This window comes from Ambystoma mexicanum, chromosome 9 (assembly GCF_040938575.1).
Source record: "Ambystoma mexicanum isolate Mex_15411 chromosome 9, UKY_AmexF1_1, whole genome shotgun sequence".
In the NCBI taxonomy this organism is placed as follows: Eukaryota; Metazoa; Chordata; class Amphibia; order Caudata; family Ambystomatidae; genus Ambystoma; species Ambystoma mexicanum.
In genome coordinates this window covers 236,186,560-236,201,847 of record NC_090931.1, presented here as the reverse complement: position 1 = coordinate 236,201,847, position 15,288 = coordinate 236,186,560, and the positions used below count along the sequence as shown (strand labels likewise).

Genomic DNA, 15,288 nt, shown 5'->3' with positions numbered 1-15,288 from the left:
CGACTGTACTGGCACTGCGCTTTGGAGGCCCTACAGGGAGCTCAATAGCTTGGCCTCCAAACGAGGGAGCCAGGCAACCGCGCTCCCCGGCAGTACCTCCAATGCATTCAAAATCCCTGGTAGTGCTTGTACACCCTAATCTTGGCCTCAATGCACCTGCCCCCCAATCTATCAATAATCCACCTGATCGTGAGCCACTTTTTTCAGGCTTTCAAGGAGACCAGATCGTATTTGAAGCCTTTATACTCCTACCCGGGTACTTAAACTCCTTAACCTGTTCTATTTGTATGCCAACCATCTTCCAAACAAGATGGGCACCCACAAGCTCACCGCCCTATGGTCATGATCTTAGTTTTTGCCACATTGGGCAGTTTTCACCAGCAAAGAGATGAATGGCGTCAAGGGAGCTTTGTAGCCCCACTGCGGTGCAGTCGAATATCAGTCATCAGCATAGGCGAGACAATATATGTCTTCAATGCCAAAGCGAGTAGGGTTATTCAGACTTCAGGCATAATGCAAAGTCAGAGACGCAAAGCTTGTATAATAGCGGGGCAAGCACACTGCCATGTCTTAGGCCACTATTTGTTACAAATCAGTTAGGTTTCCCTCTTCCGAGAGGCGTACTTGTACCTGTGTATTACTTTGTAGCTGCCTAAGGAAGTACAGTAAAGAATAGTCTATCCCGCAGCTTTTCAATTTGTCTTAAAGTGTGGGGCGAAGAATACTCCATGGCAGAACTATAGTCCACATAACAAAATCCAGACTCCTCATTATATATCTGTTAAGTGTCTGAGATTAGCATGAGCAGTATGCAGATAGAATACATTGTACTATAGTTTTTCATGAAACCTGTCTGGCACAAATGTTTAAGACTCCTGCTTTACGCCCATGTAGACTGCAACACCAAAAGCAATTTCAAAAATATCTTGGTGCTACTGTCTAACATAGCCAGCAGTCTATAATTTCCAGGGGACTGTCTGGGGTCCTTCTTGTGCAGCGGAATTAGTATCGACTGTTGCAAAGTCCAAGGGACTAGACTGGTCTCGCAAGTATGCAAGAACAAAAGTTGCAAGACTAGTCCAAGAACAGTGATCACTCTTGAATATGATGTTACACAGTGCATCTGGCCCAGTATATAGGGATGATTTTGTCTTGCCTGTTTCTCGACCAGTTCCGCCCCCCCTTAAACTGCCTCCAGACTGCAGTATTAACCATGGATTTGCATTGTGGCACTAAAGTAGTACCCTGCTCATTCCAATAATTCTCCCCAGCAAAAGCTGCCCGATCGGTTCCATTAAGACAAGATTTCCACCGCCCAGGGACCCGCTGTCATGATCTCTTCTTCCAAAAGATCAGGACTTGCCCGACTCCCTTGGAAGCAGACCCATAACCCCGGTTCCGAGTGCCAGCCAGTCCCAATTGGGACCTTTTGGACCCTGTCCTGGCGCCAGTGGTACCAGGCTCATAAAGATGCCCAGTCCCAGCGCTGGAAGCGCCGGGCTCATAATGCTTGGGTGGACTTACCTGCAGCAGACCATGCTGCTTACTTACCTGCCAGTTGAACCCCTGATCCTCTTCTGTTTGGGACTACTTTTCCTGTTGGGTGGGGCAGGAGCCACTCCCTAGGTTCAGAACACTGGAACTCTTCTGGAAAGCAGGAACTCTTTTCTTACCCAGGCGTGGCTGTGGAAGGAGACACCTAAGCACTACAGGAGGCTATTTAAACCACACCCGATGGATGAATCTTGCTTTGCGTTATTCTGCATTCTCTGCAGCAGAACGCTCATCGTGTCTTCTGCTTCTGATCCTGGGGCTAAGGGAACAAAGGCTTACCATCCTGGAATCCAGTCTTCAGCAGCACCTGTAAAGACAAAGAAAACAGGTTAACACTACGGTCTTCAGTGGCAGCGCATCTCTTACCTGGTCCATCTGCTGTCACCAACGCCTCGCGCTGCATCCCGCATCTGAAAGACAAAAGAAGGTGCGTTTAAAGACATTGGGCAACTTTATTACTCACATGCCATTACTCCTTCCCACGCCGAATCCAGTGGGTATTCCAGCACCCTTCAGCTTCTCTAAAGCTCCGAACTTGTACCTGCAAGATAAAAGGGACAGTTAGTGCGCATCGTGAAGCAGGCTACAAGCGCTTACTTACGTGCTTCCAGGCGCTTCTATTCCTCACGCGCGTTCGATCCTCAACTCTCATCAGCCCGCCATCCGCCATCGCCGGAACCCTGCAAAACAAGAGATATCATTACAAAAGACTTTTAAGACATTTGAAGTGCCCAGAACTTACCGTTCGTGCAGTTATTGACGGACAGCAGTCCTCTGAGGTCAAGAGGCCTGCACCCTTATCCAGTGAAGAAACTGGTTACGGCACCCTGCCCCGAGGCAGATGGAGAGCTCGGCGTTCACTTACCTAAGGTGAGGGTGTTAACCTTTGGGGTTCTACAGGAGAAGAGAAAGGGAAGAGGAGAGAGGCACCCAATAACCCCAGTTCATTAATCCCATATTTTCTATCTGCAGACATATCACTCTTCGAGTCAGACATACAGTGCACAGAGGTCCAGCCCAAAGAGCCAACCGTGTGTTACACATCACCTTTGAAGATACGGCATTCACCCAGTCAAGACCGGCGCCTCTGCAGGAATCAGGTGAGCGTTATACCCGCACAGTGGATATGTCCGAATTTTCTGGAATCCGCTGTTTTTATTAGTTGGTTAACAAACTTCTAGTGGACAATGGCTTCATAGCGATAATTTCGCAGCCGTTGCTTACGTTTTAGGTTTACCACTCTTCTTTTTACCCAGTTCTTGCAGCCTATGGTTCATCTTGATTTTGCGCAAAACAGCCTGTGGTTCTTTTCCCTTTTGCTATTACCAAATCATAGGGAATACCAGGCTTGCCCAGATGTTTGCTACTGATTATATGCCAAGAATTGGGGGCCCATACAGATTGAGGAGGTTATCCAACTCTCAGTTGCATGTTTTCAGCACAGAAACCCCTGTTTTCTCCAATATCAACTTGGCATTTAGGTTTGAAATATTTTCTTTCGTCCACCGCAGTCTATTTCACTGCAAAGTAACAGTGGGTTATGTACTAGTTTTTCCTGGATCACAGTATAGCCAACCTGCAATTTTAGTTATAATATTGCATGGTCTCTCATAGTGACCAGGGATACTTTAAGGATAGGCAAATGTTTGAAGACCGCTCCATTAACATAAATGAAATAATGCAGCTGCTATATTTGCCATTTGTCGAAGTATATTGGCCTTCTTTAGTGGTTGTAGTTAGTTGATTAGATCAAACGTCACCATTGGATGTCTCAATTTTTTTACCTTAACGCAATTTTTGTTGGAGCTTGGCTAACCCCAGGAGTACATTTAGGCTTTTGTCCTAATAATCCACATTAAAGTCCATGGCCAGCATGATACCTTTTGGGAATTGCGATTGCCAGATTCTAAGGGTATCGGTCAATACCTTTTTAAGTCCAGTTGTAAAGTCTCTGCCTGGCGGGTCCTAATACGTAATTAGTAACGTATTTCCACCTCCAAAAGGAGAATTGGTTAAGACCGCACATAGTAAGTGCTCATTCAAACAAGCATTAGAAATCTCTCTCATATGGTATGCAGCTTTAGCCCCAAACGGAGGCCACCAACACGCCGACCTGATTAGGTTTAGGGGATAGGCAGAAAGTTAGAGTAGCCCTCCAATTCAAACCGAGTGGTAAGCCAGGTCTCCTGCAGGAAGAACAAGTCTGTAATCATTATTTGAGCTAAAACATATCTATTATTCAAAAACAAGTGATGGCCTCTTGTGTTCCAAGACATGCTCCAATTCCTTTTTATTAAATGTAGAAGTAAAAGGCCCAACCTTCCCTACCCATCTAAGGAAACTAAAAGGTGTTGGTTGTCAATTGTCGGGTAGTCCATAAAAATGTCCTCGGTCCAAACTAACTCTTTCTGACCCTACCACTATATTTAACTTAAAAAGGCCAAGATACCGTTTTATCTTCTCATGTCTTTTCTTTACCTTCCTAAAGGCTTTTATTTAGTGTTTCTCTGTCGCGGAGAGTTCTCACCATAATCTCCTTGGATACTCTTTGAGATTAATTCTTGTCTTCAAGAATAGTCTTGGGTTTCGTATTTTCTGTCGTTTTCGGTTTACCATATCTTCCCTTCAGGTATTTTCTCACACTCTTGTCATCACTTGTAGACGCTTTCCTCTTTACATGCAGACTTTAATGCAGTGGGATTATCTTGATCCCTTTTTAGACTTTCTTCATCACAACTTCTGTGGTGGGTCAGAAGGACACACTCTTGTATGACATTTCAATTTTCTTTTTTTAAAGAAAATGGATAATGCCCATCTCTCTATTCCATTTGGTGTCCCGTACCTAAAAAAAAAAACTTGCTACGGTGCTCGTCTGTCTTTGGAGAGTGGACAGTTTGTTAAGACATTCACCAAACTAATCCTAACTGACCATTCCACTATATCTTAACTAAGGGTAGGAGAATGACTCCCTTCGCCTGAAGATTAGCTTCTTGCAAACTTCTATTTAATAATTGATTTTCAAATAGTATCTTGCGACCTCTTTCATTAGTTCATACAGTTTGTAAGTACTTCGCGCTATGCTTTTGTTTCTTCTCTTCAGTCTAAACCCTGGACTGATAGTCTCGCGTCATGGATGTCAGTTTATTTCTGCTACAAGAGTTATTCTTTCCTCTTACGAGGGTAATGTTATCTAACCTTTGAGTCCTCCTTGTTGTTCACTTCCTTGAGGTGGTTCAAAACCTTTACCCTCTATATTATGACACCTGGATCTGTTTGTAATTTCACTCTCCCCATTAATTACTTTTTGTTGCTTTGACGAGTAGGAGTACTCCTAGAATGATTCTTATTTGCTTCTCGCCCTTTTTAGTGCTCTACTCTCAGTAGCTTGACTGTTAAGAGTAGGAATAGTCAACCATTTTCATTCACTTCTCTTGCGTCCATGGTTATCTTCTGGTTATCTTGACTGGCTCGAGTAAGAATAGCATGATGCTCAATCACTTCTCTGGCTTTCACTGTTCTCAGCTCGTTATCTTGACTCGGCCGAGTAGGATTAGTCTTATGATTCTCAACAGGTCTCAATTATGCAGCTATTTTAGTTGGCCTAGGGAGTTTCTCACAGGAATGGGATTCCTTGTCCCCAAAGGGGGAGACTCTTCTAGTGAGGTGCCAGTTGCTTCAACCCCTCGTGGGGTGGGGGGGGTTCTTGCGGTACAGGCTCACCTACTAAGTTCCACAGAGGGATGCCCCCCCCTTGGGGAGAACGGACGATATCTGCAATTTCTGTCGCTGTATAGATATGCTATCGCTTATACACTATGCACAGAGTGCTGAAAAATGTTGTTGCTTTTTATTGCAATGAAATCTCGCTTGTCATTGGATGCAGAGCATTTCCCACTACAATATTTAAGAATATTGTTTAAAATGGGTTAAGTAATTATTTAAGGCACTTTGCCAGGATTCCCCCTCATGAATTTTAAAGGAACTCCCAGCCAGCTTCTCCTTACTCTTGGAATGCAGGACTGCCCCATATGGAGGATTGGGTAGTACCCAATTCTCCGTATTATCTAAGATCAGCTATCCTTCATTTGGAACATTTTTATCATTCTACACAGCCTTGATTCCAGAGTACTCCCGTTTTTGTCCCTCACCCCATTCCTATGTTAGTCTTTTTTTTTTAAATCATTGGTGATATTCCCACACTTTGTCATGGTGATATCACACGTTGGATTGGTCAAAACCTTCAGTCGGCTTGCTTGATAGACTCACTCCGAGAGTACACACCCCATCTTGGTAGGTTGATATATTTTCAATGCATGTAAAATGGTTGGCAATAACTACTTTCAAATTGTTGAATCAAAATCATATTTAATCCAGATCATCTTGTAGCATTAGGACACATGGATAAAATATGGCTATCTTGGATCAGGCCTCCAGCTAAGCGTCCTGCCAGGCCTTTTTATGCATTACAATATTGTAAATGCAACACTTATATATTTTTATCTTTATAATTTACGCACTAGTTGAGAACATAGAGCATTGCTAAGGTCAGGTGACTTGACAGAATTTAGAACATCTTAACTGGTATATGCCTGGATGAAATTGCATGCTGCAGTCTGAAAAACACATTTGCACTGAGCTGTGTATTTAGTTTCAGAAAGAAACGGCACACAGTGCGATGTTGAATAGTTTATTTTGTTTAACTTCTGTGTTGTCATGAAGAGGAGCATTATGCTAGTTATTTTCCTAGCATGTCAGGGTCCTATCAGTAAAAAAGATGGACAATTTTACCAATGGGAAATATCCTTTGCAAAAACAAATTATGCTTATTTTAAGTGATTGCGTGGCTTTATTGCACACATGTATTTTTCGGAGTTCCTGTGTTGTGTACATTTACCAGTAAGATGCATTTATGTGGCGTTTATTCAAGGTAATGTGTAGGACAGGGTTTTCTACAAATCTAATACATCGTTTGAAGCCCATATCGTTTCTGTCTTAGTGATAATGTGTTCTATTTATCTGTTCATGTTTTGGTTGTCTTGACTCATACATTTTACTCATGTAGGCAAATCATTTTGACTCTCAAAATTTAACACGCTAATTATTCAAAGGGTGTAAAATACTTGTGCCTCAAGCCTTATTAGGCACGGATAAATGGGAAATGTCACTAACCTTAAATTGGAACCATTGTGTTAATGGTACTATAAATGGTCAGCGGCAGCAAGGTCCTTGTTCAAAGTTGAGTGATTGGCATTACACCAATCACAGGATCTTTCATAACTTCACGGCTTACTCCCCAGCACTGTTACAAAAGCAACACAAAATGAATGGTGTCATTTGTAACTGTGATAGAAACTAAGCAAGACCTGTCCCTGTAGAGGGAATTTAGATGGCTATTTAACTTTATGTAGCAGTTAATGCAGGCTTCCTCCAACATCCAAGCTCTGATTATTGCCTCAGTCGATAATTTACAGAATTCAGAAGGATAGAAGGCTGATTTTCTAGCCAGCGTTTGACCATGAGATTGTTTGCATGCTATGGAAGCATGGTGGGATCTGTGCTTTATCTGTTAATTGTGAGAAACATGCTTTTCTGTCACATTGTCAGACTGCGTACTTATGAGAATCCTTTCCAACATTTTGCACGCGTCTGCTAGATGTCACATAATTGCTCCTCTTGTGAAGGAGAACTCGTTTTTACTCCCTTGAAATTGCATTTACTCTCAAAGCTCCAAAATGGGGAGTAACCCATTTCCACTTCAAAATCCTATCTGGAGCACTGTCTGGTATCAGTGAACATAGTGATATGTGACCTAAGATTGTGCGATAACTGAAGTTATTAAAATTCATTGTATCAATTATTAAGGAAGGCAGTTCAGTTTTGGACTCTTATGATGGAGGAGACACTAACTGGCATAACCTGCTTTTCCTGTTGACTAGGTCATATTGTTGTATTGTAGTTTTATGGGCATAATCACTTTGAAATGTATTTGTGAAGCCTCTTGCATCAGTTATGAAACCCTGTGCTTGCATCTTGAGTAATGTAAACCCACTTTGAGAGGTCCCATTGTCTATCCATTACTAAGCATATGGTTGTCTTTATTGGCTGAATTGATGTCAAAAGCTGGCACCTCTGGTCTGCAATATTGAGCCCCTAGCATGGGACTTCAATTAAGATTGTATCTCCTGAAAGTAGCATGTTGTGACGAAACTGGAATGCAGTTCTATGTATTTTCACGAATGTTGTCTTTAACCAATCCCATGTGGCTACTCCCTTTTACTCTTGGATCTTGTACATATGGCTCTTCGTTCTGTGAACTTAATGTATTTTAAATTGAGCAAGTCTCGATGTCTGTTTTCCCTACACTAATAATGTGTCCAACCTTTCTTTACGCATCATTTCTGTGGCATATTTTTTTGTTAAATGCTTTTAAACAGTTTGTGAATAGTATATTTTCTCATTCCAGGAAGCAGCCATGGCTCACAAAATGGGGGCAATGTAGGCCATTCGCCATATGCAAGTGGAAATGGGAGTCCAACAAGCACACCACCCCAAACTCCGAACACAAACCGGTGAGAACTTTAGAATATCCTGCGTACTTTAGCTGTTCTGTGCATTAGGTACACTTATATGCCCCCTCTCAGCTTTAAACATTAAAGGTATCATTGTTATATTTTGTAACAGTCCTGATTTTCCCTGGCATTGGCTCCATATTGTATAAAGTTGAAATTATAATTATTATTTTGTAAGCCCTTTAATAGTGGATGTACAAACTTCGGGGGGAGGGGGAGAGAGAGACATATCATCTTTTACATTGTCACACTGCACCTTCAGGGAAGTAACTACTGTTTGCCAGAGCAGTAAAGTGAAATTGACTTTACTTATAATGGGGTCCTGGAGGGGTTACTTGGTATCTCCTTTGTCTAGCTTCTCATGTAGCGTTACCCTTTCCTTGATGAATGGCGAGTGGCAGTGGTTTACCTTTTACTACCATTATGGGATTTTACTGCAGGCTGCGTTCGCAGCCATGGTAAAGCACCCATGGGTGCTGTTTTTGTCAAAATGGCCCGGTCTTCTTTTCTCGCCATTTCTTTGTGGAAAGGTCCTTCTTGACTTACTCTGTGCGCGAAACCAGGTTTGGTCCCTTTGTTCATTTTGCCTTTGGCGTGATTTACGAGTGAAGCCCACCTCTGGCTACAGGGTGTCTGATGAGGGAGGTGCCCGACTCCCTGTGCTTAGTCTCCTAGGAAACAGGAATGCACTCTTAGGTGATTGGCCGCCTGGCTGTCTGGCTTGGAAGGCAGAGTTGACCACTGGACGAAGGAATACGAAGAACAACTTGAGGACGCCTGCTGCATCTCCTGGACTGTTGGATTGCCTGGTGAAGCCCTGCTGCTGTGCTGAAACTCCAAATTCATATTGACAGAGAAGCCCCTGCAAGGATGTCTTCTCCCTATGAGTTGGTGGGACCAATCAACTCCAAAGTAAGCCACCTGGACATCCTCTCATAGCTGGTCGAGTATACACTGCAGTCACTGCTGGAACCGGATAGCCAGGGAGAGGAACACCAGTTTGTGTGCATTGCTTTTAAGCTGGCCAAGAGCTCCACAAAGCAGAACTGACCGAGCCTGAGCCCCCTCAACAGAGTGCGGGACCCCAGATGTAAGGAAAGCCAGGATCCACAGTGTTGCTATTTGCGGTAGACACGAGGAGCTGAAAAACCAAACAGCCACTTGTTTGAAGTTTGCCGATTGCGAGCGGTGACTGTACCATTGCAGTGCAGGAGTCCCCAGAAGAACGAGCATTTTGGCACTAGTTAGCATGTCTTTCAAAAGCACATATTTAAATATTGCATTTTTTGTCACATGCAACTAAAACATAAGAAAACTATATTCTATTGTACATGGTGGCTTTCTTGGGCCATGTCCATCATTTATTTACTAAGGAAAAGCCACATTTTGGAGAGTGACGCTAGCCGAAGAGTGAAGGGCGCCATTTTAAGGGCTTGCAAAACATTCACTATAGTTTTGTCCATCTGCTTGCAAATGTTAATTTCAATAGTTGCGAGGATTCTGAAAAAATATTGTGCATTTAAAAATAAAAAATAAAAAAGAAATCCTCACCTTCTGTATAAACGGACCCAAAGGGTGAGGACTGCAAAACCCAGCAAGTCTTGCATTTTTTCCTTGTTGTAGCAACACCACCCAACAACCTCTTGATATGCACTTCACTTGCAGCTTGTTTGTGCTGTTTCCTCTAAGCATTCTTGTAATCAGACTTCTAACACCCTACTATTTTTAAACCCATATTGGTTTCATGTTTATACACTTCAAATCATAACCCTTGTGTTTCTATGTTCCCTGTTTTTTGTGTGGTCGTTTTAAAATTCCCGGTCTACCTCCTTGGATTCACCTGTCCTACTACTTTATTTATATGGCGCTCTTAACCCGAAGGTATCGAAGCATAGGCTTACAGGTTACAATTAAAGTACAGGTAACTTCCAATACAAATTAACTATTACATACAGAGTGCATAACTTTAACGGGAGGCTATGAATGGGTGACTGTAATAGGAGGCAAAGGGCCTCTTAAAATGTAAGCTGGTTACAGTGTCTGCCATTGAAATGGATTATGTCCGCAGGGAGAAGGCTTCAGTAGCTTTTGGTTACTTGTGTTCAGGTTGAGAGTGTTGTTGTTACAGTGCCACCCCGTGGACTGGTTTCTGGTAACTTTCTACCATCCTTCCAGTACTCAAAGGGAAGAGTTGGCCGGGAAACATTTTTATAATATCTTTATTGTGATTTGGTTCAAATTGAACTTTACACAAGGTTTTAACTTGACACAATACAAGAAATGTGTACTGGTACTAATTGATCACCTACAATTACCCGATCATCGATATTACATAAATATACTTAACTCATAAAACATGAGACATAAAACCGCTTATAACATACAATATGTTCTAAACCAATTTCAGTCTGTCGCATCTTAAAACAAGACACAAACATACCCAAGAATAGAGTAAAATGTACCAAAATACTGAAATCTAAAAAGTATAAAACTTGCCTTCATAGAAAATTCATACAAAATCATTACAACTTTTAGCCCTTGCACCATAGATCATGTTTCTGGCTTGCCATCAGCCCTTTTATTCACTGGGAGGCTTACCATCAGCCCTACTATTCACGGGGGTGTGCGTGGGGAGACACCTCCACACCACCTGCAAACCACACCTGATGGAAGGCTATCTACAAGGATATTGAGTCCGTGTTTAAACAATAATTCCAAAAGGTTTCTGTAATAGCCTCGTATCTATTGACCAAACTCCCCAAAGCAAACGCATATGTGGGGCTTTTGTCTGCCCACTGTCAAAACATGTTTGGCAGTCTCCCTTTTTTTCTGGGTTTTTACAGCTGCGATAATAGCGTGCTTCTCAGGCAAATTGATTAGATGTTTGCCAGCATCATTAATGAACACATTCAGGATGCTGGACATCTTTGGATTGCTGTTAACTCATAAACTTGTCAGAGTAATTTTGTTTCTGCAGCGTAATTATTTTTTGCATTGAATTCATACAAAGATGACTAATAAAGCATGCGAGTATAGTTTGGGAGAAATGGCATATGAAAATGGACATGGCTTGTAGGCGTTATTTGGTCATTAGCCACCCATTGACTGCCCATGACAATGCCAATGCTTATGGCCATTCCCACCCATCACTGCCCAAAATGCATCGTACTGCAATCTGAGCTATTCTTTCAATCCTTACCATCAAACTTTGTTCTTGAAGTGCAAGCTTGTATTTTTTTAAAGGAAGTCTTCTCAGAATTAATTGGAGCTGTAGCCACGCCACTGATAAAAATGTCTTCACCAAGTCTACCTTCAGCCACTCTATTTTTTATAAGCACTATCCGTGTCCTTCACTGAAGTCCTGTTTAAATACAAGCATTGGCAAAGCAAACAGTTTCTACTTGGGTGGAAGTTTTCAGCATTTGCCTGGCACTGTTATTATTGCCCCCAGCTACTTGCACCTGCTACTATCCCTACAGATAAGGGGTGTATCAGCCACTTTTACTCCCTGAAAATGGGCAAATACCCCCAAGAAATAAAAATAGGGAGCACAAATACTCAACAAAAAATGAGACCCATGATGTGCCAGTCCCCCTGCTTTCAGCCACACAGCTCCATGATGTTTGGACAAGTAGTACACAAAGTGCCACAGGAAGAAACTGACCTGAAGAGTGAGAAATGTCTCTTTTTAATGTGTGTGAATAACTAACTAGTTGCAATTAAGCATTTATTACACAAATATTTCTGTTTTACAGTTGCCATTTGTTTTTTACTCACAAAATACTCCAGTTAGGAATGGGATTTACATTTGTACTCCATAAAACATAATTTTACACACAACATAAAAAAAAATAGCAAGTAAATCCCACTTCAAAATATCTGGAGCACTGCCTGCTACCATCAATGGGCAGTTAATACCACTATGGTAGTGATTGGCAAACTGCTTCACATGCTTGCACAAAAGCCAAAACTGTTCTCGTTGCCCGTACTTGTTTTTTGGAAGATTTTATTAGGGTGGCTTCAAGGACACCTAATAATAAAGGCAAAAGTATTGGCATGTGACAGAGATGGGATGTTAGGAAGGACACACTGCTTCTGGGGGCGCTGTTGGGCTTTTTACCCACCCATTGACTGCCATGGCCATTCTAATATGTATGCCATTTCTGTTTTCAATGTCCCCCTACCTGCTCCAAATGCACCATCTGAAGATTTATTAGGGTATTTATGGAGCGCGTGCCTAGCTTCAGAAAGCAACGGCGCGTTTTATAAGCGTATGAGGGGGGGGGGCACAGTGAGGAAAATGCAGAAAAGAGGAGCAGGCAGCTAACGGGGGAGGGGAGGAAATTGGGGATCATAAGTGGACAGTGGGGAGCAGATCACTGGGTCTCAGGTAGGGTGGGGAGTGTGTGGACTAGGTGTTGGTTTAGGAGCCATTCCTTGAAGATGAAAGTCTTGAGCTCTTTCCTGAACTGTAGAAGTGATGCAGCAAGTGTTATGTTGTTGGGGAGGAGGTTCCACAGTCTTGGAGCATAAGTGAAGGCTGGTCTTCCGGTACTCCTTTCTGCACTGTATTAATTAAAGTCTGCATGTTTACTTTTGGTGGATAGCAGGCCTCTGGGGATGTAGAGTTTCTCAGTGAGGTAGCTTGGACTTGAGTGACGTAGATGATGCAACAGTATTTGAAGGTAATGGAGCTTGCAGTGGGAGTCGGTGCAGTTCGATGAGGGTCTGAGTGATGTGGTCGAATTAGCAGACTTTTTTTTGTCTTGATGCAGCATGCACAACACATTTTAGGGGTGCCAGGGTAGTTACCAGAAGGCCTTCCAAAAGTGTGTTACGACCATCCAGGTGGGAGAGGACCAAGGCTTGGGCTGCAGATCTGAAGTTTTCTTCTGTGATGGACTTGATTTCCTGCAGGAGAGAAAGTTAGTACCGGGACCTTTGTCTTCCTTGATATGTGCTTTTTGACCTGTTCTCAGGTTCAGAGCGTTTCCATGTGAAGATTGAAGATCATGGTTACCGGATGTATGCTTGCTTGACTCCACAGGTGATGGGTAGAGTCGGTGATCTAGAAGAATTAATTTGTACAAACTGTTGGCTGTTCACAAGGTAGGATTTGAACCAGCTGAAGACCATCTTGCTGATCCCCATGTAGCAATGTAGATTGTAGTTGAGTGTCTGGTGGTGGTTAGGGGAGTTTTCCTAAAGTCCACTGCGAGGTTAGACTTTATAAAACTATCCCATTGATTTTTAGATCCCCCAACTCTTGCTATCAGTCTGTACTACTCATGGAACCTTGATAGAGTGGCAGATTAGTTAGGCTTATCATAAGAGGAAGATGTGAGCTGTAGGTAAGCCTACTGAACCGAGTTGGTAATGTAAATGTATATTAAAATATTGATTTATATTTACACAAGATATGTCTTTAAATACAAACACACCTCTACTTTTAGATACTTTTCATAGGCCGTGTTGGGTTAGAATTGGTGCAGTCTCACTGTGTGAGATTACACAAGACTTACCTGCTTGGTAGCAGGTAACCCACCTTCTGTACTACACAAGTTGGTGGTGTGACTGAGCAGCCAGGCCTATCTCAAAAGGGGTAAATGTGAGCTGTAGAGAAATCGGTCAATACAAGTAAAACTTATACTCAAGGTTTCAGTTATAAATAATTATTTAACGCCTGTTTTAAATAAGCATTCTTTAAAAAGGCGAGGATTGTAACAATTCAGGTAAACGTTGAAGTTACTCTTCAGAATCAATGAAGCTAGTGAATAATCTTTGGATATGCTCAATACATTTCTCCTACACCCTGAGGTGACTTCAATTACAAGGATGGTATTTGAATTTATATATCACACCAATATACTTTGTAGATTCTGGATTGCAGAAAATAAAGGGTTAAGGAAAATAAAGGTTAGAACAGTTTCTTAGAAAATGTGAGGGCAACTGAATCCTCAAATGTTTAGTTGAGCCTTTCCCAACAGTAACAGTATTCAACAAGCTACAACCTGTGGAGGGACAAGCAATACCAAAGTCAATGGATTTGGAAGAGTCCCTTTAGGGTGCCAGGACAGCCGGTCATTTGGATAGTGTCTTTAGTTCAGATGCACTTCTTGGATAAAAGTCTTGCACAAAGTCAGAGTTCAGGACAATCACTTGTAGGAACACAAGCTGTTAAGCCTGTGCAAAGTGAGTTGAGATCAACTTAGAGTAAGCAGGTGCAAGTCTCAAGTGAGACAGCACGACTTAAAGCAAGAAGCTAAGTACCCCACAAGCCCGAAAAAGTACCTTTCAAATGGATTGTGTCCTCCAACGTATTCCTCATCTTAGATGTATTCCATCTAGCTTTAGCTGCTTTGAAATTTTTTCTCAGCAGGGGGGGGCGCTGTGCGTCGATGTCGAGTCGTTTGTCCCTTGAAGCCATCCGTCGAGGGTGACTTCATCGGGTATGCAAGTAGCACGTGCGGCGTCCGTTGGCCTCAGTTCCGTTTTTCTGCAGTACGTGTTGTTTCAGAGACTCGGCGCGCCTCGAGTAGTTCTGTGGCGCAGTTACTGGAGATATTCGATATCTCCTTGTCGTTGACACCGACTACGGCAACTGCGATCGGGATTCAAAAAGTGTAAATCCTGCGGTTCGAAAATGTCCATCACAGATCCGCACCGGGAATGTTAGTGGTGTCTCGGGGAAGGCCACGACATGGAGGCCTGTACGAAGTGTCGGGCGATGATGGGGAAGGCCTTGCGAGAGAGGAAAAACTGCTGGTAGGTCGTAAACCCGACCGAAAAGCTTCTAGCGTCGAGTCAAGGTCCCGTGAGGAGAAATCTCCTCGACACGAAAGGCATCGGTCTAGGTCCCGAAGCAATTCTCATCGCTCTTAGTCTTCGACAAAGTCCAAAAACGATGCCACTGGTCCCCTGCCACCTCATCCTCGGACGAATCCCCAAAACGAATGAAATGCCCTACAAAACATTCTTCCTCAAAGTGGGAAGCATTCAGGGTAAAAATGATGGAGGTGTTTGAAAAAGCGAAGCCTCGGTCCGCGTCGTCTTCAGAAGTCGGCCGGGAGCGTTATCGTTCCGACACTCACGCGCACTTGAGCCCGGGTGATCGAAGGAGGAAGGATCGGGAACCCTCCAGCACGCCGAGCGAAAAGACCAGTCG

At 42.9% G+C, this 15,288-nt stretch overlaps 1 protein-coding gene across 1 annotated transcript in view; it reads left to right on the top strand.

The window, feature by feature from the left end:
• The window catches only part of RBM7 (RNA binding motif protein 7), a 248,578-nt gene that overhangs the window by 84,412 nt on the left and 148,878 nt on the right, over positions 1 to 15,288 (top strand). Inside the window, exon 3 of the mRNA XM_069614528.1 lies at positions 8,018 to 8,123. Within this exon, the coding sequence (XP_069470629.1) occupies positions 8,018 to 8,123 (106 nt within the window). The remainder of the gene's footprint in view (positions 1 to 8,017; positions 8,124 to 15,288) is intronic.